This window comes from Hordeum vulgare, chromosome 7H (assembly GCF_904849725.1).
Source record: "Hordeum vulgare subsp. vulgare chromosome 7H, MorexV3_pseudomolecules_assembly, whole genome shotgun sequence".
NCBI classification, from domain to species: Eukaryota; Viridiplantae; Streptophyta; class Magnoliopsida; order Poales; family Poaceae; genus Hordeum; species Hordeum vulgare.
Window position 1 is genome coordinate 506,268,699 of NC_058524.1, and position 24,860 is coordinate 506,293,558.

The following is a 24,860-nucleotide window of genomic DNA, read 5'->3' on the forward strand; positions in this document are numbered from 1 at the left end:
GCAAGAAGGGCAATTCGAAGAAGAGCGGCAAGCCTGTTGCCAATCCGCCGAAGAAACCCAAGGCTGGACCTAAGCCTGAAACAGAGTGCTTCTATTGCAAGGGTATGGGTCACTAGAAGCGCAATTGCCCCAAGTATCTGGCAGATAAGAAGGCGGGCAAAGAAAAATCAGGTATATTTGATATACATGTTATTGATGTGTACTTAACCGGCTCTCGTAGTAGTGCCTGGGTATTCGATACCGGTTCTGTTGCTCACATTTGCAACTCGAAGCAGGAACTGCGGAATAGACGAAGGCTGGCGAAAGACGAAGTGACGATGCGCGTAGGAAATGGTTCCAAGGTTGATGCAATCGCCGTCGGCACAGTGTCACTTCAACTACCATCGGGATTAGTGATGAACTTAAATCATTGTTATTTAGTGCCTGCGTTGAGCATGAACATTATATCTGGATCTTATTTATTGCGAGACGGTTACTCTTTTAAGTCTGAGAATAATGGTTGTTCTATTTCTATGAGTAACATCTTTTATGGTCATGCACCGAATGTGAGAGGATTGTTCATATTGATCCTTGATAGCAATACGCATATACATAACATTGAGTCCAAAAGAGTTAGAGTAAACAATGATAGCGCCATATTTTTGTGGCACTGCCGCTTGGGTCATATTGGTGTAAAGCGCATGAAGAAACTCCATGCTGATGGACTTTTGGAGTCACTTGACTTTGATTCACTTGACACGTGCGAACCATGCCTCATGGGCAAGATGACTAAGACTCCGTTCTCCGGAACAATGGAGCGTGCAAGTGACTTGTTGGAAATCATACATACCGATGTGTGTGGTCCAATGAGCGTGGAGGCACGCGGCGGATATCGTTATTTTCTCACCTTCACTGACGATTTAAGTAGATATGGTTATGTCTACTTGATGAAGCACAAGTCTGAAACATTTGAAAAGTTCAAGCAATTTCAGAGTGAAGTGGAAAATCATCGTAACAAGAAGATCAAGTTCCTGCGGTCTGATCGTGGGGGTGAATATCTGAGTTTCGAGTTTGGTGCTCACTTAAGACAATGTGGAATTGTTTCGCAGTTAACACCGCCTGGAACACCACAGCGTAATGGTGTGTCCGAACGTCGTAATCGTACTTTGTTAGAGATGGTGCGATCTATGATGTCTCTTACTGATTTGCCGTTATCATTTTGGGGTTATGCATTAGAAACAGCTGCATTCACTTTAAATAGGGCACCATCAAAATCCGTTGAGACGACACCATACGAACTGTGGTATGGCAAAAGACCAAAGTTGTCGTTTCTTAAAGTTTGGGGATGTGATGCTTATGTCAAAAAGCTTCAGCCTGAAAAGCTGGAACCCAAAGCGGAAAAATGCGTCTTCATAGGTTACCCAAAAGAGACAGTTGGGTACACCTTCTATCTCAAATCCGAGGGCAAAGTGTTTGTTGCTAAGAACGGAACTTTTCTCAAGAAGGAGTTTCTCTCGAGAGAATTGAGTGGGAGGAAGATAGAATTTGACGAGGTTGTCGAACCTCTCATCCCTCTGGATGGTGGCGCAGGGCAAGGGGAATCCTTTGTCATTGCGACGCCGGTTGAGGAGGAAGTTAATGATGATGATCATGAAACTCCAGTTCAAGTTTCTGTTGAACCACGCAGGTCGACGAGATCACGCGCTGCTCCAGAGTGGTACGGTAATCCCGTCTTATCAATCATGTTGTTAGACAACAATGAACCTGCAAATTAAGAAGAAGCAATGGTGGGCCCAGATTCCAACAAATGGCTAGAAGCCATGAAATCCGAGATAGGATCCATGTATGAGAACAAAGTGTGGACTTTGGAGATACTACCTGAGGGCCGCAAGGCTATTCAGAACAAATGGATCTTTAAGAAGAAGACGGACGCTGACGGTAATGTGACCGTTTATAAAGCTCGACTTGTGGCAAAGGGTTTTTCACAAGTTCCAGGAGTTGACTACGATGAGACCTTCTCACCCGTAGCGATGCTTAAGTCCGTCAGAATCATGTTAGCAATAGCTGCATTTTTCGATTATGAAATCTGGCAGATGGATGTCAAAACGGCGTTCCTTAACGGTTTCCTTAAGGAAGAGTTGTATATGATGCAACCCGAAGGTTTTGTCGATCCTAAAAATGCTGACAAGGTGTGCAAGCTCCAGCGATCCATTTATGGACTGGTGCAAGCATCTCGGAGTTGGAACAAACGCTTTGATGAGGTGATCAAAGCATTTGGGTTTATACAAGTGGTTGGAGAATCTTGTATTTACAAGAAAGTGAGTGGGAACTCTGTGGCTTTTCTAATATTATATGTGGATGACATATTACTGATTGGAAACAACGTAGAGCTTTTGGAGAGCATAAAAGGTTACTTGAATAAAAGTTTCTCTATGAAGGACCTAAGAGAAGCTGCTTACATTCTAGGCATTAAGATCTATAGGGATAGATCGAAACGCCTGATAGGACTTTCACAAAGCACATACCTTGATAAAGTTTTGAAGAGGTTCAAAATGGAACAGTCCAAGAAAGGGTTCTTGCCAGTTTTACAAGGTACGAGATTGAGTAAGACTCAGTGCCCAGCAACTGATGAAGATAGAGAGCATATGCGCTCCGTCCCCTATGCTTCAGCCATAGGTTCTATCATGTATGCGATGCTGTGCACTAGACCGGATGTTAGCCTGGCCATAAGTATGGCAGGTAGGTTCCAGAGTAATCCAGGAGTGGATCACTGGACAGCGGTCAAGAATATCCTGAAGTACCTGAAAAGGACTAAGGAGATGTTTCTCGTGTATGGAGGTGACGAAGAGCTCGCCGTAAAAGGTTACGTCGATGCAAGCTTTGACATAGATCCGGACGACTCTAAGTCGCAAACCGGATACGTATTTATTCTTAATGGGGGTGCAGTAAGCTGGTGCAGTTCCAAGCAAAGCGTCGTAGCAGATTCTACATGTGAAGCGGAGTACATGGCTGCCTCGGAGGCGGCTAAGGAGGGTGTCTGGATGAAGCAGTTCATGACGGATCTTGGAGTGGTGCCAAGTGCACTGGATCCGATAACCTTGTTCTGTGACAACACTGGTGCCATTGCCTTAGCAAAGGAACCAAGGTTTCACAAGAAGACCAGACACATCAAACGACGCTTCAACCTCATCCGCGACTACGTCGAGGAGGAGGACGTAAATATATGCAAAGTGCACACGGATCTGAATGTAGCAGACCCGCTGACTAAACCTCTTCCACGGCCAAAACATGATCGACACCAGAACTGTATGGGTGTTAGATTTATTACAATGTAATTCACGTGGTGATGTGAGGGCTAGATTATTGACTCTAGTGCAAGTGGGAGACTGTTGGAATTATGCCCTAGAGGCAATAATAAATGTATAGTTATTATTATAATTCCTGTATCAAGATAATAGTTTATTATCCATACTATAATTGTATTGACTGAAGACTCATTTACATGTGTGGATACATAGACAAAACACCGTCCCTAGCATGCCTCTAGTTGGCTAGCCAGTTGATCGATGATAGTCAGTGTCTTCTGATTATGAACAAGGTGTTGTTGCTTGATAACTGGATCACGTCATTGGGAGAATCACGTGATGGACTAGACCCAAACTAATAGACGTAGCATGTTGATCGTGTCATTTTGTTGCTACTGTTTTCTGCGTGTCAAGTATTTATTCCTATGACCATGAGATCATATAAATCACTGACACCGGAGGAATGCTTTGTGTGTATCAAATGTCGCAACGTAACTGGGTGACTATAAAGATGCTCTACAGGTATCTCCGAAGGTGTTAGTTGAGTTAGTATGGATCAAGACTGGGATTTGTCACTCCGTGTGACGGAGAGGTATCTCGGGGCCCACTCGGTAATACAACATCACACACAAGCCTTGCAAGCAATGTAACTTAGTATAAGTTGCGGGATTTTGTATTACGGAACGAGTAAAGAGACTTGCCGGTAAACGAGATTGAAATAGGTATGCGGATACTGACGATCGAATCTCGGGCAAGTAACATACCGAAGGACAAAGGGAATGACATACGGGATTATACGAATCCTTGGCACTGAGGTTCAAACGATAAGATCTTCGTAGAATATGTAGGATCCAATATGGGCATCCAGGTCCCGCTATTGGATATTGACCGAGGAGTCTCTCGGGTCATGTCTACATAGTTCTCGAACCCGCACGGTCTGCACACTTAAGGTTCGACGTTGTTTTATGCGTATTTGAGTTATATGGTTGGTTACCGAATGTTGTTCGGAGTCCCGGATGAGATCACAGACGTCACGAGGGTTTCCGGAATGGTCCGGAAACGAAGATTGATATATAGGATGACCTCATTTGATTACCGGAAAGTTTTCGGAGTTACCGGGAATGTACCGGGAATGACGAATGGGTTCCGGGAGTTCACCGGGGGGGGGGGGGGGGGGCAACCCACCCCGGGGAAGCCCATAGGCTTTGGGGAGATACACCAGCCCTTAGTGGGCTGGTGGGACAGCCCCAAAGGGGCCTATGCGCCAAGAGAAGGAAATCAAAGGAAAAGAAAAAAAAAAGAGGGAGGAAGTGGGAAGGGAGGGGGACTCCTCCCACCGAACCAAGTCCAACTTGGTTTGGGGGGGGAGTCCTCCCCCCCTTGGCTCGGCCGACCCCTTGAGGGTCCCTTGGACCCCAAGGCAAGGTCCCCCTCCCTCCTCCTATATATATGGAGCTCTTAGGGCAGATTTGAGACGACTTTCTCACGGTTGCCCGACCACATATCTCCATAGTTTTTCCTCTAGATCGCGTTTCTGCGGAGCTCGGGCGGAGCCCTGCTGAGACAAGATCATCACCAACCTCCGGAGCGCCGTCACGCTGCTGGAGAACTCTTCTACCTCTCCGTCTCTCTTGCTGGATCAAGAAGGCCGAGATCATCGTCGAGCTGTACGTGTGCTGAACGCGGAGGTGCCGTCCGTTCGGTACTAGATCGTGGGACTGATCGCGGGATTGTTCGCGGGGCGGATCGAGGGACGTGAGGACGTTCCACTACATCAACCGCGTTCTCTAACGCTTCTGCTGTATGATCTACAAGGGTACGTAGATCACTCATCCCCTCTCGTAGATGGACATCACCATGATAGGTCTTCGTGCGCGTAGGAAAATTTTTGTTTCCCATGTGACGTTCCCCAACATAGACGGCCTCCCCGTAGCCTCTTCGCCGGCGCTCATGCAGCCCTCCCCTGCAGGCATTGAGCAGGGGAATGGGTGCGGCTAACCGCCCCGAGCGCGCCGGTGGCCGGCGCACCGCCGGGGAGTGGCCGGAGCCATCTGAGGAGCCCCTCCCTCATCCGGTCTTTCCTCCATGCCTCCCCTGTGTGCGGGCAGGAGGTAGGAGAAGGCCCTGACCAGGGGGCCCTCCCTGTAAAACAGCCAAGCCGGGCCCAGCGCCTTTAGTGGAGGCGGAGCCTTCCCGGTGCGCTTACCCGCTTAGGAAGCGCATTCCAGGGAATGCGCCACTGGCATGGCCCTCTGCTGGAGCTGGGAACCACCGGGCCGGCCCGAAGGCCTAACTAGCGCCTGGTGCGCAGGATAGCCAAGCCTGGAGGCCACTTTCCTTTTATTCAATTATCTGCAACTTCTAAAATCTCCCATAAATTCATTCTAACTCCAAAAATATTGATTCAAATTTCTGCAGGTCCCTAAAATCAAGGCCTATCCATATCTGTGCCTTGCACATTTTTCCAAGCACTTTTCCTGTTGTATTATTTTTCAAATGTCAATCTAGACATTGAAAACTCCATCTTGCAAAAATCCTAGAGGATTCAAATAAACTCCAAATGGAGTGATTCAAACTCCCAGAGCCTTCTAAAATCCTTCTCTATTTTTAGAACCCTAGGCAACATTTTTGTGTGACTTACTTTTGTTGCAATAAATAAAGAGCTCCTATTGCTATTTATTCGTCATTGAAAATTCTCTAGAATATTCATACCATTTCCAAATCTAGTGAAACCACTTCCTAAATATTTCTAAAATCATTCTCTGTTAAATGGGTGCCTCCACTCATTTTTAACAGAATGATTTCTGTTGGCTTATTCAATGGCCACCTATTGCTCCTTTCACCTATTCAAAAATCCTTGATAATTCAAATTTCCTGTGAGAAGCTTCAGTATTTTTCTTATGACCAGAGAGGTCCAAGAAAAATAAAACTTCTATTTATAGAACACTTTTATTTTGCTTGCTATATGGCTTACTATAGTTGTTTCCGACGTTAGTTGACGATACACGGAGTATTCGGGGACGGAGCGGAAGACCTCGAAGACCCCGAGGACTTACGTGAGCAAGGCAAGCAGCCCTTTGACCATGACTTGAGCACAAACATTGTTGCATGCTAGTATAATCGTCATTCTCTCGTTGCATGTGAGCACGATGCCGGTTCATCATTGTGGTGATGGTACCGAAGGCTTCTTCGAAGCACTTGCATGATAGTAATGTTATTCATATGGCTCCTCGGAGCACAAGCATGATGAGCTTGACCCTACCATCTTTAGGATCATGCTACTGTCATGCTGACTAGTAGAGTAAGATCATTGCACTGAGCTTGACCCTACCCCTTGAGGGTCATGTTATTACCATGTTGACAAGTAAAGATAGAGCATGTTATCATGAGCATGATGATGAGTTAAATAAAGAGTTTATGAAAACCCCGTCGGGTGCCACTAATGCCCGAGGGTGATGATGAGTTGGTGGCCACTTTTGGAAAGTGGTGCACCTGGTATTTTGCGTGTGTGGTTTCGAAAATGGGATTAGATTTATGATGTGTCGACCGTCCCAACCTTACCAGTACGACCACGATACCCCTTTATGGGACGGGGCTTTGTTGATTACTCTGGTCGGTACTAGCAAAGAGCCACATTACTAGTGGCGGGAGTGATCGGTGTCACTCTCGTGATGGGGTCGTGCCAGGTAGGACGACTATGCTATTATTATGAGTTCCAGGCACACCGTTGGTCCCTGCATGGTTGATACTGTCCATAGTCGGTGCTCGTAAGACGTACAACATGTGGGCTGGGTACAAATCGAGTGGATCTATTTGTCTAGTATCGTCAGGGGAAAGATGATGATCGGGTACTTACCTCGGGTATATGTGATATACCGCGAGTCGTGGATGACACGGAAGTTTCCCGTTTCTCGTGGGTCCAGCGTACTACCTCTGCAGAGTGTCAAACTATTCGAATAGCCGTGTCCATGGTCATGGACAGTTGGGTGGTGCTGCTTAAACTACCTCCAGCGTTTCCGCATAAACCAAGTGTGTGTGTGTGAGTTCGGTGAATGGTGTTAATAACCGAAGTTACTTGAGGAATTGATATGACCAAGTTCGGTGACTTGGCATATAGGGTGAACCCGGTGTGTTCAACCCTTGTCAGATATGTCGATATCTGTAACCTGTTCTTCAAGAGTAGTTCTTTAACTTGTTGCATATACCTGATCATTCCACCCACATGAGTTACACTAAAGGTGCATGATATTGTTATCCTTCACTTGATTGTTCGTATCATGGGCTGTTTGCGAGTACATTCAAAGTACTCATTGGCTTGCCACTGGTTATTTCATTGACCAGGTGTGAAAGACACGATGTGGTGAAGATTAACTCGGTGACGTTCTTGCGAGCTAGGACGCTTCCCACTCAGAATGCCTGTAGGTTAAGGTTGATGGCATGGATTCACGCTTTCAACCAATAATTCCACTATTGGTCTAGTTTAGTGCTTTGGCCTTTAAGGCCCTATGTATGTAAGACTCGACCGAAGTGGTCATTTATTGTATCAAACGGTATGTATGGATGTAAGACTCTATTATTCAGTATCTGTGTTCAGTGAGCATTGATCCTTGGGATCATTGGGCACGGCGATCTCGACTTACCAGTCGGGGTCCCCACACATAGCCCCAAAACGATAACGGAAACTGGTAAGAGACATCATAGAACACACCATATCTAATAAAGTATGATTACGATGTTCGGACACACCATTACGTTGTGGTGTTCCCGGCGGTGTCAACTGTGAAACAATTCCACATTGTCTTAAGTGAGCACCAAACTCGTAACTCAGATACTCACCGCCTCGATCAGATCTCAGGAATTTGATCTTCTTGTTACGATGATTTTCAACTTCACTCTGAAATTGCTTGAACTTTTCAAACGTTTCAGACTTGTGCTCAATTAAGTGAATATAACCATATCTACTCAGATTACCAGTGAAGGTGAGAAAATAACGATATCCATCGTGTGCCTCCATGCTCATTGGTCCGCGCACATCAATATGTATGATCTCCAACAAGTCACTTGCACGCTCCATTGTTCCGGAGAACGGAGTCTTAGTCATCTTGCCATGAGACATGGTTCGCATGTGTCAAGTGATTCGAAATCAAGTGACTCCAAAAGTCCATCAGCATGGAGTTTCTTCATGCGTTTTACACCAATATGACCTAAGCTGCAGTGCCACAAGAAAGTGGCGCTATCATTGTTAACTCTGCATCTTTTGGTCTCAATGTTATATATATGTGTATCATCACTATCGAGATTCAACATGAATAAACCCCTCACATTGGGTGCATGACCATAAAAGATATTACTCATATAAATAGAACAACCATTATTCCCTGACTTAAATGAGTAACGGTCTGGCAATAAACAAGATCTAGATATAATGTTCATGCTTAAAGCAGGCACTAAATAACATTTATTTAGATTCATCACTAATCCCATTGGTAACTGAAGTGAGATCGTGCTGACGGCGATCACATCAACCTTGGAACCATTTCCCACGCGCATCGTCACTTCATCCTTCGCGAGCCTTTGTTTATTACGCAGTTCCTATTTTGAGTTGCAAATGTGAGCAACAAAACCGGTATCAAATACCCAGACACTACTACGAGAGCTGGTGAGGTACACATCAATAACATGTATATCAAATATACCTTGTTTGGCGTTGGTCGCCTTCTTATCGGCCAGATACTTGGAGCAGTTTCGCTTACAGTGCCTAGTCCCCTTGCAATAATAACACTCAGTTTCTGGCTTGGGTCCAGCCTTGGATTTCTTCGTCGGAGGGGTAACAGCCTTGCCACTCTTCTTGGAGTTGCCCTTCTTGCCCTTGCCATTTTTCTTGAAACTAGTGGTCTTATTGACCATCAACACTTGATGTTCTTTCTAGATTTCTGACTCAGCGACTTTCAGCGTCGCAAACAGCTCGACGGGTAACTTATTCATCCCTTGCATGTTATAGTTCAACAGGAAGCTCTTGTAGATAGGTGGGAGTGACTGAAGAACTCAGTCAGTGATAGCCTCTTGTGGGAGAGAAATCCCCAGCTCAGCTAGATGGTTAGAGTACCCAGACATTCTGAGTATGTGATCACTGACAGGCCCGTTGTCCTCCATTTTGCAATCATAGAACTTATCGGAGGTTTCATACCTCTCAATCCGGGCATTCTTCTCAAATATAAACTTCAATTCCTGGAAGATATCATATGCTCCATGATGTTCAAAACATATATGAAGTTCCGGTTCTAAGCCATACAAAACTACACATTGAACTAATGAGTAGTCATCCTTACCCGACTGCCAAGTGTTCATAACATCTTCGGTCGCCGTTTCGGGTGGTGCATCACCTAGCACCGCATCTAGGACATATTGCTTTTGAGCAGCCGTGAGGATAAGCCTCAGATTACGGGCCCGGTCAACAAAGTTGCTTCCATCATCTTTGAACTTATCTTTCTCTAGGAACACATTAAAATTCAGGGTTGCTACTGTGCGAGCCATTGATCTACACCATAAAATGTTGCAAAGATTACTTAGACTATGTTCAAGATAATTGAGTTTAGCTAATCATATTACTAATAAACTCCCACTCAAATTGACATCCCACTAGTCATTCGAGTGTCGCATAATCCAAATTCACTAATTCAAGTCCGATCATCACGTGAGATGAGTTTAGTTTCAATGGTGAACATCTCCATGTTGATCATATCAACTATATGATTCATGCTCGACCTTTCGTTCTCTTGTGTTCCAAGGCCATGTCTGTACATGCTAGTCTCGTCAAGTTTAACCCGAGTGTTCCGCGTGTGCAACTGTTTTGCACCCGTTGTATGTGAACGTAGAGTCTATCACACCCGATCATCACGTGGTGTCTCGAAACGATGAACTATCACAACGTTGCACAGTCGGGGAGAACATAATTTTATCTTTGTAATTTTAGTGAGGGATCACCTTATAATGCTACCGTCATCCTAAGCAAAATAAGGTGCATAAAAGGATTAGCATCACATGCAAATCATAAGTGACATTATATGGCCATGAACTTGTGCTTCTTGATCTCCATCACCAAAGCACCGGCATGATCTCCATAGTCACCGGCGCGACACCATGATATCCATGATCATGATCTCTATCATCGTGCTGCCATCGAGGTTCTCGCACTAACTATGTTGTTACTAGTAAAGCTACAACTAGCGATAAAGCAAAGCATCATCAAGCGCAAAATAATTAAAGACAACCCTATAAATCCTTCCGATTGTCGTAGCACCGACGTGCAAGTCGATATTTTAACTATTACGACATGATCATCTCATACATCCAATATATCATATCATGTCTTTGGACATATCACATCGCATGCATACCCTGCAAAAACAAGTTAGATGTCCTCTAATTTGTTGTTGCATATTTTACGTGGATGTTATGGGTATCTAGTATGATCACATCTTACTTACACAAAGCCACAACGGTGATATGCAAATTTCTATTTTAACCTTCTCCAAGGACCGCCTCGGTCAAATCCGATTGAACTAAAGTTGAAGAAACATACACCCGCCAGTCATATTTATGCAACATGTTGCATGCTAGTCGATGAAACCGGTCTCTCGTAATCGTACGAGTGATGATGGTCCGAGCCGCTTCAATCCAACAATACCGCTGAATCAAGAAAAGACTAAGGAGGGCAGCAAATTGAACATCAACGCCCACGAACTCTTTTGTGTTCTACTGGAGATATCATCTACGCATGAACCTAGCTCATGATGCCACTGTTGGGGAATGTTGCATGGGAAACAAAAAATTTCCTACGCACATGCAAGACCTATCATGGTGATGATCATCTACGACAGGGGAGATCGGACCCACGTACACTTGTAGATCGCTAAGAGGGAAGCATTAAGAAATGTGGTTGATGTAGTCGAACATCTTCGCGATCCGAATCGCAAGCGTCGCACGAACTCCGTCCCGATCTAGTACCGAACGGACGACACCTCTGCGTTCCACACATGTAAAGTTCGATGACGATCTCCGCCTTCTTGATCCAGCAAGAGAGACAAAGAGGTAGCTGAATTCTCTGGCAGCACGACGGCATGGCGGTGATGGTGGTGGAGCTACTCCGGCAGGACTTCGTCGTGCCGTACCAAACTAGCTACGGGGTGTCATGAAGTGGTGGAGGGAAAGAGGGCTACACTATTGCTTGGGGTGCGAAAAGCGTCTCTTACCTGCACTATATATAGGTGGGAGGGAGGGGTGGTGCCATAGGGAAAAATTCCTAGGGTTTGGCCGACGCAAGAGGAGAGGGAGGAGTCCTCCTCCAACACAACTTGGAAGGTGGAGTCCTCCTTCCCCTATTCGGTTTGCCTAACTGTCCTTTCCTTTTATCCTTCTTTGGCCGAAGTGGCCCTTCTTGGGATGGACACCAGCCCACTAAGGGCTGGTGCACCACCCTTGGGCCTCTTTGGTTCTCTCCAGATGGGTGGCCCCTCCCGGTGGAACTCTGGATCCCATTCGTCACTCCCGGTACTTTACCTGCAATGTCCGAAAACCTTCCGGAAGCCAAAATGGATACTTCCTATATATCAGTATTCATATACGGAGCATTCTGGAAACCCTCGTGACGTCCGGGATCTCATCCGGGACTCTGAAAAACCTTCTGTTACCAACATCAATAATTCAACTATACCGAAACATCACGGAACCTTAACTGTGCAGACCCTGCGGGTTCGAGAGCTATGAAGACATGACCAAGGCTCTCCGGTCAATATCCAATAGTGGGACCTGGATGCCCATATTGGATCCTACTTATTCTACGAAGATCTTATCGTTGAGCCTCTGTGTCAAGGATTTAGTTAATCTCGTATATCATTCCCTTTGTCCTTTCGTATGTTAGTTGCCCGAGATTCGATCGTCGATATCTCCATACCTATTTCAATCTCGTTACCAACAAGTATCTTTACTCGTTCTGTAATACAAGATCCCGTGGCTAACTCTTTAGTCACATTTCTTGCAAGGCTTGTTTGTGATGTTGTATTATCGAGTGGGCCCCGAGATACCTCTCCGTCATAAGGAGTGACAAATCCCAGTCTTGATCCATGCTAACTAAACGGACACCTTTGAAGATACCTGTAGAGCACCTTTATAGTCGCCCAGTTATGTTGCGACATTTCATACACACAAGGTATTCCTCCGGCGTCAGTGAGTTACATGATCTCATGCTCATAGGAATGTATACTTGACATGTTGAAAACAATAGCAACAAAATAACATGATCACATGCTAAGTTTATAGTTTGGGTCTTGTCCATCACATCATTCTCCTAATGATGTGATCCCGTTATCAAGTGACAACGCTTGGCTATGGCTAGGAAACCTTAACCATCTTTGATCAACGAGTTAGTCAACTAGAGGCTCACTAGGGACATTGTTTTGTCTATATATCCACACATGTATTTGTGTTTCCATTTAATACAATTCTAGCATGGATAATAAACTATTACCTTGAAACATGAAATATAATAATAACTATTTTATTATTGCCTCTAGGGCATATTTCCAACACAATTCCCCAACATGCTTGCGACACTCCGAATGCCCTTTCCACATCCTTCCTAGCTGCTTCCTCCATTGTTGCGAAGTGCTTTTGTTTTCTGCCATATGGTTCGGATATGGTCTTCACAAATGCATCCCATTGAGGATATATGCCACCGGCAAGATAGTATCCTATGTTTTAGTCCTGGTCATTGACAATGTAGTTGCACGGAGGTGATTCCCCGTTGCAAAGTCTCCTGAACACCGGAGATCATTGAAGCATGTTGACATCGTTGTGAGAACCCAACATTCCAAAAAAGCATGCCGAATCCATAAGCCATGCGATGTCATCGTTTTAGTATGATGGTGGCCTCTTTGGTATGACCTTGATACATTCCTCACAAACGTTTGGGGAAGTTGTTCCACTGCCAATGCATGCAATCAATAGACCCGAGCATTCCTGGAAACCTTCCGTGCCCTGCACATTTGATTCTCTTAGATACTTTTCTCCAAACACCTCGATCACAACACTGGAAAACTTGGCAGTGGTCTTCAGGCATGTCCTCTCCCCCATCCTGACCATCTCACAAACGACATATGTCGTAGTACCAAGTGCAAACATTCTCAACGCAGTCGTGCACTTCTGTTTGGTAGAGAAAGACAATTTATCGCAACAATCCCTTGTCATCTTGAAGTAGTCGCTTTGTGCCTTCACTGCTTCCACAATGCGCAAAAACAATGATTTTCGCATACGAAAACGACGACAAAACCATGGATCATCCAGAAAAGTTGGGTTCGAAGCAAAGTATCCTTCTGCAGTAGCTTATCTCCAGATACCCTATCCGGATTGATCAATCTTTTTCATTTGATTGAGCCCTTAAAATTGAGAATATGCTCCACTTGCTGGTCCATTTCCTCTTGCATGTTCATGAGCATGACCATGTCCACTTTTTCGTGTGAATCTGATGAATCGAAGAACTAATGTTCAATCAGTTCATCAAGTTTCGTCGATCCATACTCCTCGCCAGACGAAGCATCAAAATCCATCGTTTCCCCTAAAAAATTGACCAAAAAATCCGATCACACATTGTGTCGAACACATCCAGCGCAAGGCAGAGAGAGCGAGTTGCCACACGTACCGCGGTGTCTTCCGAGCTGGCGACGCGTCCTCCGCTTCGAGGATGGGACAAAAGACTCCTCTGACAGAGCTAGTGGGCAGAGGATAGGAACGACGACGGAGCACGCGCGACGGCGGAGTTGCGAAACATACGACGCGAGAAGAAAGAAGAGAGCAAAACAACAAATGGATCCGACTGTTTTGCGCGGTGAATTTGGTGCAATTTGCGGTGGGGTCAAGATGTGGGACCCGATGTGGCAGGCGTGCCCGGACATGCCCAGGCTCCCCTAATATCTGCCCCATATTTGGGCTAGATATGAGGGTTGCCGGTCAGCCCGGACATGCCCAATGCTCTTAATGTCGATATTTTTCCTTTTTTTCCTTTTCTCTTTATTCTTTTTTTATTTTTCTCTTCTAATAGTTGTTCGTGTGTGTTTTTCTGATGCTTCAACTATTTCTAATATTGTGTTATTGTAGAGGTCAGATTTAATTGGTAAGATGTATATGTTACTAACATAAATTTAATATTACAAAAATATATATTAAATGGAACTCCCTTTTGATGTAAAAATATATATTAAATGAAACTATCACTGGTTGGAAATACTTCTCACAATTTTTAATTTCGAAAAGGTTTCACCCCTAATCCCCTATAGGGCGAAGAGATTACAGGCAGAGGAGGATTTGAAATGACAAGACGTTCCTGTCAAAGAATGGTGACTCCAGTTAAAAAAAGAAAAGAAAAAGAACGGCGATTCTTTTTCTATTTTTGAGTGTTAAAGAACGACTATTCTAGATAGTTCTTGCCTATACAACGACGGTTGGATAGATGTGTATGCGTCCAAGAGTCAAAAAGGAGGACGGACATCCATCTCGCGTAGTCACGTTTTCCATCCACTTTCTCTCCGCACGCCGTCCTCTTTTTGTGAGAAAAATGCAAGTTTCATTTACATGTCGACATCGTGAATACAGTGTTTGCGTATGCTGGTGACGAAAAAACATAGAGCCTTTACGTAGTTAACGTCAAAATGATTGATCAACCCGCCATTGCTTTTGAGCCTCTTTCCTAATGCGGGAACTAGTCATGGTCTTTTCAGTTTTCTATTTCTCCGTTAAGGCAGCTATAGCATCCATCTGAATATCTGCACTTTTATAATGCGGGCCGACTAAGATGACGACGTGGCTTCTCTGTGCCCAAATTAATCCTTTTACTAGCTTCTAGACCCCGGAGAGAAAGAATCTGGTCCGATGTTCAGATCATCAAATCTACAACTGAATGAAGAAACCAATGTTACTGCTGGACAGCTAAACACGTACGGAGATTCATTTCTCCTCCGGCGACCGGCTCCACCTGATTTTGGCCATTTCGCCGCCCGCTTGCCAAAAGCCAAAAGGTGATCCTCCTAGAACAGCAATGTGGTACTCCTAGCAGCAAAGATAATATTTGCTGCACACGAGCAAAGATCTTCCTCTGGCTCAGACGGTCTGCTGGATATACTATGATTGCTCCTCGGCCGAGAAGAGAGAGAGAGGGAGGTTCGTCTGCGTGTTCGGTTGGCACGTGGCCATCCGTCAGTCCGGAAAGACACTGTTGTGCGCGAGAGGGTGTCTGCTTTTCAGGCACCAGGCATGCACGGGGTAGCAGGCCGCCGGGCCCGGCCCTGCCGTGACCCGCGGGGGAAGTTGGCGTCGCACGTGCCTAGGCGAACAAGTGCGTGGCCGTGTTTATCCAGTTCGGGGGCGGAACCACAGCTGCTGGTTGGCGACCTCTGTGTCAGCCTTGCCCGAGTTCCATCAAGCGGAGCGTGAAGATATATTTAGGTTGCTCTCGTAGTAATTTGAAAGTGTTTTCTTTTTTCGTATATTTAGATTTTTGAAATATCTTATTTTTTAAACCATGTGTTTAAATCTCAAACAGTTTTTATTATTGGATTTCTGACGTATATGTCTTTAAAACTAAAACTCATGTTGATAGATTTTGATGAATTTTTTTATGAAAAAAATCAAACGAAAAAAATACGGAAAACCATACCTTTTATGGAAGAAGAAAAAAATATATTTTTCCGTTTCTGAAAGGGAGGTTCGTGCCTCTCGCGAAAGCAGAACCGTAACTCTTCCGAAAAAATATTTTTTTTTACGTTTTCGAAAAGCACGACCATGACTCACACGAAAGCAAAATCGTGCCTGTCACGAAGCAAAACCGTGCCTCTCACGAAACAAAAAATAAAAAATATGTTTTTTTGTTTCCAAGAAGCACAACCGTGTCTCAAGGAAAGCAAAGTCATGCCTCTCGCGGAAGCAAAACCGCGTCTTTCGCAAAAAAAAACAAAAATACGTTTTTTAACGTTTTCCAGACACGACCATACCTCTCGCGATAGCAAATCCGTAACTCTCACGGATCAAAACGATGCCTCTCTAGGAAAGAAAAAAACAAAGCAAGTTTTTTGTCGTTTTTCAGAGGCACGGACGTGTGTCTCGCGAAAGCAAATTCGTACCTCTCATGTAAGAAAAAACGTGCTATTCAAGGAAAAATAAAGAAAACAAGTTTTTCCACGTGATTATTTTTTAAAATCATCCAAAAGCTAAAAAAATCAGTGAAAACTAGAACACCGAACCCCCAAAAAAACCTACCTAAAAAGTTACGTACGGAAAAGTAAAAATAAAAATAAAATCAGAAAGACATGTTCAGAACGCAACACGGGATGATGAAAACATGACAAATGATGACATGTGAAAGTGATCATTGGGAGAGCGCTTGACAACTAATCGCTCACTTCGATGCCTCCCTCGCCACCTCTTACTCTCGTTTCTAGCGTGTGTCGGTAAGACTAGAACATCACATGTGGGGATGCATGCGCATCTGGATAAGTTTTTGTTGGTGAGTGGACTCATTGGATAGCCGGAGTTTTTATTGCTGCATTGAGAGCAAGTTTGGTTGGAGTCCTTGGCTCCACGCCTGGGAAAAGAACGATGCCTGGCCTCGGCCTGGAGAGCTGAAAAAATGTGCCTGGCCAGGCTTGCTTGTGTAGGTGAGTTTGGCTGGTCTTGCGCTTTTCAGCAATCATTTGCTTTTGTTAGTCCATAACTTCATTGAGGCTACTCATAGTGAAAAGTATCATAAAATAGTACTCCCTCCGTTCTTAAATATAAGTCTTTTAAGAAATGTTACTATACGTCTACATACAAAGCAAAATGTATGAACATATACTCTAAAGTATGTCTATATACATCCTTATATAGTTCACTAGTGGAATCTCTAGAAAGATTTATATTTAGGAACGGAGGGAGTATCATGCATATGATACTATGGTATGATACTATCTTCATCTCTACTATTAAAGGGGGATCTGCCGTCGTGATGGTTCGACCAGAGCGATGGTTCGACCTCTCGTTCGCTCGTCCCCCCTTTTCATCCTTCCACCGATTTTTTTTATCCCTTCATAAACCAGTCAAAAAACCGCACCCAGGATCCCGCCGCACTAGAGAACGAACCCACGTTTCCCACCCCTTGTCGCTAGAAAAAAACTGCCACGTTTCCCACCCCCACCTCTCCCCATCGGTGGAGCACCCTCGGATCAGACACCGGATACGTGGATCCCCACGGCCGCCCTCCCTCTCTCTTCACCCCACCCCACAGCCGCCGACCTCCGTCCGTGGCCGCGAGCGAGACTGGTAGGCGGGACACCGGTCCACGGCTCCGGAGAGCCCGCCGGGATCCATCCGTCCGCGGCGCCGGTGACCAGAATATAGACTGCTCCGCGGGTAAAGATCGATCCATGCCCCGCCCCTGCTCCTCTCCCCAGCATTTATGGTTCTCGCTGTACTGACGTGCACGTGTTCCTCCGATCTGATAGCCCCGACAATCGGGTAGAGACAGGGCGGCGGGAGCTTGGAGAAGGCGAGGTGAACTCTTCTTCTTCTTCTTCTTCTTCTTCTTGCCGCCCCACGCAGTAGCTTCTTGTCGGGGAGGAGGCATCCACTGGTAATTAGCTCTGCTCTGCCCCTCTCTCCCTCCCCCCTGCACGCGAGGCTCCCTGGTGCCCGCTGCTTATTGTTCTTGTGCTCCTTGTGGCCGTGGACTGGATCACGAAATCATGGCGCAAGCTTGCGCCTTTGCCTTTCCCGTGGGGTGCCACCTGATTCCATTCCCATTTTTCTTTCACTGTTCGGCGAATATCTCCCCTTGTCGGCATGGAACAGGGGAAAATGCCTTTTTTTCCTGGTCACATCCACGAGCATGGTATATTAGTACCTACCCAATTTTGCAGAAAAGCCTGACAAAATATGTTGCTGGCAGCGTTGCAATCAGCCATGGTCATGGACACCACCGACCCGGGCTACTGGCTCAACTGGAAGTTCGTGCTCTACGCCACCTGGGTCTACTCCTGCATGGCACTGGCGTGCTACCTGATCTGGAAGTACGAGGGGCCCAGTTTGCCGGCCGGCAATGACGAGGGGGTCGACAGAGAGGAGGCGCGGCCCAGGATCGGACCCGGAGCTGTGTATCTTGAGGATTGCTGGAAGCCGTGCCTTGATGACATCCATCCTGCTTGGCTGCTGGCTTTTCGCCTTGTGTCGTTCTTGTTTATGGCTTCCGTGATTATCTATGATGTTATTGTCGATGGGTGGACCGTCTTCCTTTACTACACTCAGTAAGCTACTTCATCTTTCCTCGTGTTACTGCCTCTAAAGCAAATTGTCCATTTCAAGTAGTATTCATAAAATTATTTGATTCTGTTTGTTCTCTACATTTGATAGGTGGACCTTCTTGCTTGTCACCCTGTACTTTGGGGTATGTTGTTTGCTACAATAAACTTATTTATGACCACTTATTCGTGCTTACACATGAGAATGACAACAACATATTCTGCCAAAAATTGAAACATTGCCAATATGATTTTTGTTTTGTTTTGTATAACATGCAATTTTTTGTATTGTGCATGCTTGCTCATTGCCTATTTTGCTCGCAGTTACTAGGTGATACCTCTAACGTGCACCTTTTTCATCTTTAGCTTGGCTCGGTGCTTTCGGTTTATGGATGTTATCAGTACGCTTGCAAGACGGATAAATCTGATGCAGACCATGGTTCTTATATCATTGCTCCCACGGAGGAAAGTACATACAACAATTCCATCAAAAGTTCTTGTTTGAATAAAACACATGATGGTCGGGAAATTGCGGGATTTTGGGGCTACCTGTTTCAGATCATGTTTCAGGTAACTCGTCATATACACCTGAGTACAAAGTGCACATGATTTTCTGAGTTTTAATTGTTGAACAATAGGTGTGTTGTGATTGATGCAAAAATAAATAATCTGAAAGTGTAATTGCTTGACATGTAATTCTTCTACATTATTGTAGCTATTCGCTTAACTAAAAGCATTATGAACTGTGGCCGGCTCATGAACGGTGATGATTACATGTTTGGTGTTTGTTGCCCACCCAATTTTGATCTGCTTGTTTTCAGACAAATGCAGGTGCTGTGATGCTTTACGGATATGGTGTTTTGGTTCATTTTGTAGCCTTTCCTTGCGTGGAATCAATACCAAATGAGTTTTGTGAGTTTTGAATCAGAGATTTTACAAACTGTATTCTCTTGAACCTTTTATCATACTAAGGTTATTATGTGATGAGATATTGTAAAAGAAGAGGTTATTCCGTGAGGCATGAAAAAGAAGGGCCAGGGAATAAGATTAGGCCATTAGGATCCTCGGATCAGATCGAAACCAGGGAAATCATCACGAAGCCAGACATATACTGTAAAAAAGGATTGTAGTTTTGGAGTTCCCCGTAGTTGCATAAAAAATGTGCAGCTTAGTATTTAAGTTATCCATCCATTTCCTCCAACATCTATCCATTTCCTCTGCCTCTGCCGTGCCGCCGCCGCCGCCGCTCGCTCGTCGCCGATCGATTCGACTCACCCGGGAAGAACACGCACACACCAAGCGAGCAAGCAAGCAAGCGCCGCCCCCCAGCCGGCTGCTCTCCTGCCTGCCTGCAAGGTACCCCGCCGACCCTTGTCACTTGTCAGCAGCGGCCTGGAGAAGATCCATGCTCAACTGCAGCCTGGACCCAAGTTTCTTGCACTTCTCTGTCTCTTTTATCGGCGAGGAGCTTCCACGGTAGTAGGTTTGAGGTTAATTTCATTCATGGTGACCCCTAGCCCTCATCTGCTCTGAAAGATGAAGAAGATAGCCAAGTCGGGCTTTCATACAGAGCCACACGCGTGCTGTCATGAACTTCCCTGCAACTTGGCCCTCTCCTGAACTTTCAGCTTTTACAAAATTCAGTCCAGCTTGGCCCTCTCCTGAACTTTCAGCCTTTATAAAATTTCAGTCCAGCTTGGCCTCTCCTGCAGTTACAGTTTCTATGAAATCATCAGACTCGAGCTCTTGTCTTATGTTCAGGCAGACTAGAGCGTGGCGCCGCCTTGCTGAATGTTCCTGCAAGCTTGACGAGGACTGCTGACACCATAGCAACCGAGGATAATGAGCTGGTGTTGCCTCCCAAGAGCCAAGAAGCAGCAGCACAATCTCTACTCCCACAGACAACAGGATATTCTTCACTCCAATACCAGCATAAGCGGTAAGACTTCTCTTTCCATTGCGAAATTTACTGCACCGTCGTTCGACAGAGTTTACAGATTTATTGTTATGAATTTTTGATGCCTTGAGCCCTTCATGCAGTATTCTTCCATCAGTTGGTTTTTTGTTCCCACACAACTACAGTTTTTTTAATAAGGAAAATATACCCCCGGCCTCTGCATCTCGACTATGCATGCAGCCATACACAACTATAGATATGCCGAAGCTTAATGTTCATGTTTACGCTTTACTTGTCATTCTTCAACAAAAGTTTGGAGAAATAATTAACGACACGTCCTTACCGAGTGTTGCTGCTTTCAGGCATTTCGGCCAAGAAGAACATAAGGCTCTTCTCCTATGCGTAGTTGAGATCAGCAACACACAACTTCAACCACAACAATAAAGTCGGCCGAGGTGGATTCGGGACAGTATATAAGGTGACATTTTCATCTCCCTATTATGTGGGAACTGCTCTCTCAAACTTGTTTGCTCGAATCTGGCTGATCAGTATATCCATGTTCCAGGGAACCCTACAAAACAAGCAAGACGTCACAGTCAAGGTTCTCTCTGCCGAATCCATACAGGGCATCAGAGAATTTTTGACAGAAATTGATGTTATAGCAATGTGAAGCACCCTAACCTGGTCGAATTGATCGGCTGTTGTGTTGAAGCAGATAATCGCATTTTGGTGTATGAGTACCTAGAAAACAACAGCCTCGACCGTGCACTGCTGGGTATGAACCTATTATTATGTGACTATATTAACATGATCATTTTCTTTGTGACTTGACAGTTCACCTTGTGCGTCCGCAGGTTCTACCAGCGATCCTGCTAATTTTACATGGAGCGTAAGGTCTTCCATATGCATTGGTGTTGCTAGAGGTCTTGCATACCTGCATGAAGATATTAAATTGTACTCCATCATACTAAATTCTGAATTAGTTTAGTTTTAGTTTTGGAGTACTTAATATTGTCAATATATAGCATAAAACATGCGAAAGCTACCTCTCCATTCATGTTGCTTTGAGAATCACCAATTCACTTATTGTTTTGAAGAGCGGCTGTGGACTCCCGTTGAGAGGCTCGTGAAGAACCCCACGATGGTCACTGCAAGATTGGCACACTTCAAGTGCTTGCTGAATGAGAGAGGGGTTGCCGCGGCACCGCTGGCTGGATATGGCCGCACAGCTCCATCAGAACCAGGATCATGTATAGGGCAGTAGGATATTCATAACGGCGGTAGATACCATTCATACAGATACAGGAATAACCATCAGCCGATGCATCCTTTTCTTCACCGGTCTGGGCAATGAAGCCCAGATAAATGTACTGATTCAGGAAATTCTGAGATGCAAGGGGGCCCCTTTTAATGTGGTAACTGTATCCTGTGTGCAATATGCTCACCTGTTTTACTTTTGGTGTGTGAAAATCTTCAATCGGGTGAGAAGATACACACCCAGATAACTGCCTGGATACATAATGAATTGCCCACGACATTCCAATGAAGAAACCTTAAGCTCAGGCTGAAAAGAGCAGTATTTCACCCGCAAAAAAAAGAGCAGTACTTAGTCAGCCTCGCAATGAAATAATAAAGCAGAAACTTGGAAGCAGTCCACGCGGCTAAGCGAGACCGCAGCATTTCTGATGGCTAATCCTCGACTATGGAGCATGTTTATTATATTGAGGTTAGTCATGGAATCATGGTTCTTGTACATTGACTGTGTATCTACTATACGGTTCTGTCACGGCGACGTGGCCATGTGACAGCCGATGTACCCAAGCCAGGCACTCCAGTATACGTTGTTAAGGTAAGAAGTGTGTTATATTTCTTCTGATCCAGCCTTATTTTTTTTACCTTGCATAAGACTTGTATGATTCTTGCTGATGTTATAATTTCTATTTACCTGTCATAGTCTTTTGGGTTTGAGACAGATCTCAGATACCATACATAGGGGCAAGCATTTTGTGTGTTAGTGTTTGACCACCAGGCTATTGTTTCTAGCGATCCTCTTGACAAGGGCATTGTCCTCCGGCCTCTGGAACCGGCACCCATCCAACACCTTGCCCGTGAGTTCATGGTGAAGACCAGGCGAAGGAAGGTGAGACATACATCTAGATATACTGAACATACATACAATGATAGCCTCTTTTGAAGTGGTGATAGAATTAATCGCATGCACACCCATTTTCTAGGGCATGAGCGAGGATGTTAGCATCAACAAGTTCTTTGACGAGGCCATGATGAACGAGCCGGCGCAACAAACTGCAGATATCAACTTGATGATGTAGTTTGATGATGGAATCCCTTGCAATTGTCCATTGTCCTTTTGCACTGGGAACATATGAAGTACTTCCATGGGGCTATCATGACGTGATCTTCAAGGAGACGCAATTTGCAGCATTTTGATGGTTGGGTATTGTTTATACCGGATCATTGTAGACCAAGTACCATTTGTAGTCATGTATGTACCATTGCTCTAACATCTACGTCGTCTAATCAGTTAGTGTAACCATCGACTGAGAGCTGAGACTGGTGTTGAATTTTGATATGCGATGACATCTGCAGGGTGATGATACCTTTTCGTGTTTGATCTTTTCTTTACATACTACAACCACCGTAGCACTGAGCATATTTTCAAGATTATGGAGGATAGTTCTGTTTCTTGCCTTGCCTATTTGATCTGTCTTTTTATCGGGATGAATTACTGGAGGTAATGTGCCTTGGTGGTGTATGTGTATGTGTATCTTTATGTCCATACTGTGTTAGACTTAATGTTTTTGTTAAATTTCATGATTTGTATTCTGTTACTATCCCCTCCATTCCATATTGCCAATCTTCTATTTCCGGCATGCATGGCATAGGATGGAGAAGGGCCCATTTGGTTTGAAGGTGGGGGATGGGAGTTTAGGGGCGAGGAGATTAAAAGTCATTGGTTAGAGATTGGGAGTTAGAGTGAAGACTTAATGTTTTTTGTTAAATTTCATGGTTTGTGTTCTGTTACTATCCCCTCCATTCCATATTGCGAGTCTTCTATTTCCGGCATGCATGGCATAAGATGGATAAGGGCCCATTTGGTTTGAAGGTGGGGGATGGGAGTTTAGGTGCAGGGAGATTAAAAGTCATTGGTTAGAGATTGGGAGTTAGAGTGAAGAGGGAAATGATGTGGTTAGCAAAGTCAAAATCCATATCTCTACTATTAAAGAAAAATCTGTCATAGTTGTGATGGTTCGACCATCCTCTCACCCCCTTAATCGCTTGCAGAAAAAAAGAATTATAAAAAAAGGAAAACACAATAGGAGTCTCACCCGTGAACGCATCTCCCACGCTCTAACCTCACTGATCCCTTCACCCATATTCGAGTCTACCTCGTGCGAAAACCGCCACCCCACACCCCACTCTCCTCGCGTTGCCCCGCGCTACACAAGCGCCATCGTCCCGTCGGCAGCCCTCCCCATAACCCAACCTCCCTTCCGTTCCCAACCACCTCACCATGCCTCCCGTCGTGGCGACACAAGGCGTTGCGCCTCCTTCCTTCACGCGACACAAACTGATGGATCTCTCTGGCTCCGTCCTCCTTCATAGCGAGGCGCCGGACCACGCGCCTTCCTCCTCGAGACACAACCAGATAGATACCCACCTTAGCCTTCCATTATAATTGTTGTTTTATGTGCGTGCAGCTGGTCGAGAGAAGAAAGATGTTGCATTCTTGGGTCTGAAGTTTCCTTTTTACGGGTTACTCTGCAATGATGTGCACTATTCTTGAGTACACTGTGGTATTTTGATAAAGGATCGGAAGCCAGCGTGCTGCATTTTGCAGGTGCTTTTTTTCCAGGGTAGCATGCCATGCTTCTTGCCATACTCGTGGCAGTAAGAGGTCGGTACTTGTGATGTGCATTTAAATGATGTCAAGAAGACTTGATTTGATGCATCTAACTCAATATATCAGAAAATGAATCTTGAATAATCGCATCATATGCAGATTCCTCGTGCTCTCATTCCATGTTATATATGCTTTTCTCCTGAAGTTTCCATCAACTTCGCTCTGTCCATTGGTATCAAGTTAGGGAGAAAGATGACATTTTGTCTTCTTCCAATGAGCAAGGCTGATAAACATAATGGATGTACATGGTTTTTTCTTGGGGGACGCAAGTAGAAAGTTGTTTCTATGTCTTCTTCCATGAAGAGGGTTTTTTCTTCTTCCATGAAGAGGGTGCTTAAGGAGACACAACACGTGGATACACATATTGTTGACGCACGGCCTCTAAGAATTTAGCTTTTTCTTCCATGATTTTTCAAGTTCAAAAAAATATTCACATT

General features: G+C 44.9%; 1 protein-coding gene across 1 annotated transcript; it reads left to right on the forward strand.

Annotated features, from left to right (window-relative positions):
• Window positions 1-18,231: 18,231 nt before the first annotated feature.
• LOC123409175 lies at window positions 18,232-21,171 on the forward strand. Its single transcript, XM_045102142.1, is given in 9 exon segments — window positions 18,232-18,610; window positions 18,717-18,750; window positions 18,971-19,174; window positions 19,426-19,449; window positions 19,451-19,516; window positions 19,777-19,960; window positions 20,366-20,543; window positions 20,645-20,780; window positions 21,067-21,171. Coding segments are annotated over 9 exon segments (1,299 nt in total). The 5' UTR covers window positions 18,232-18,242.
• The last annotated feature ends 3,689 nt before the right edge of the window (window positions 21,172-24,860 follow it).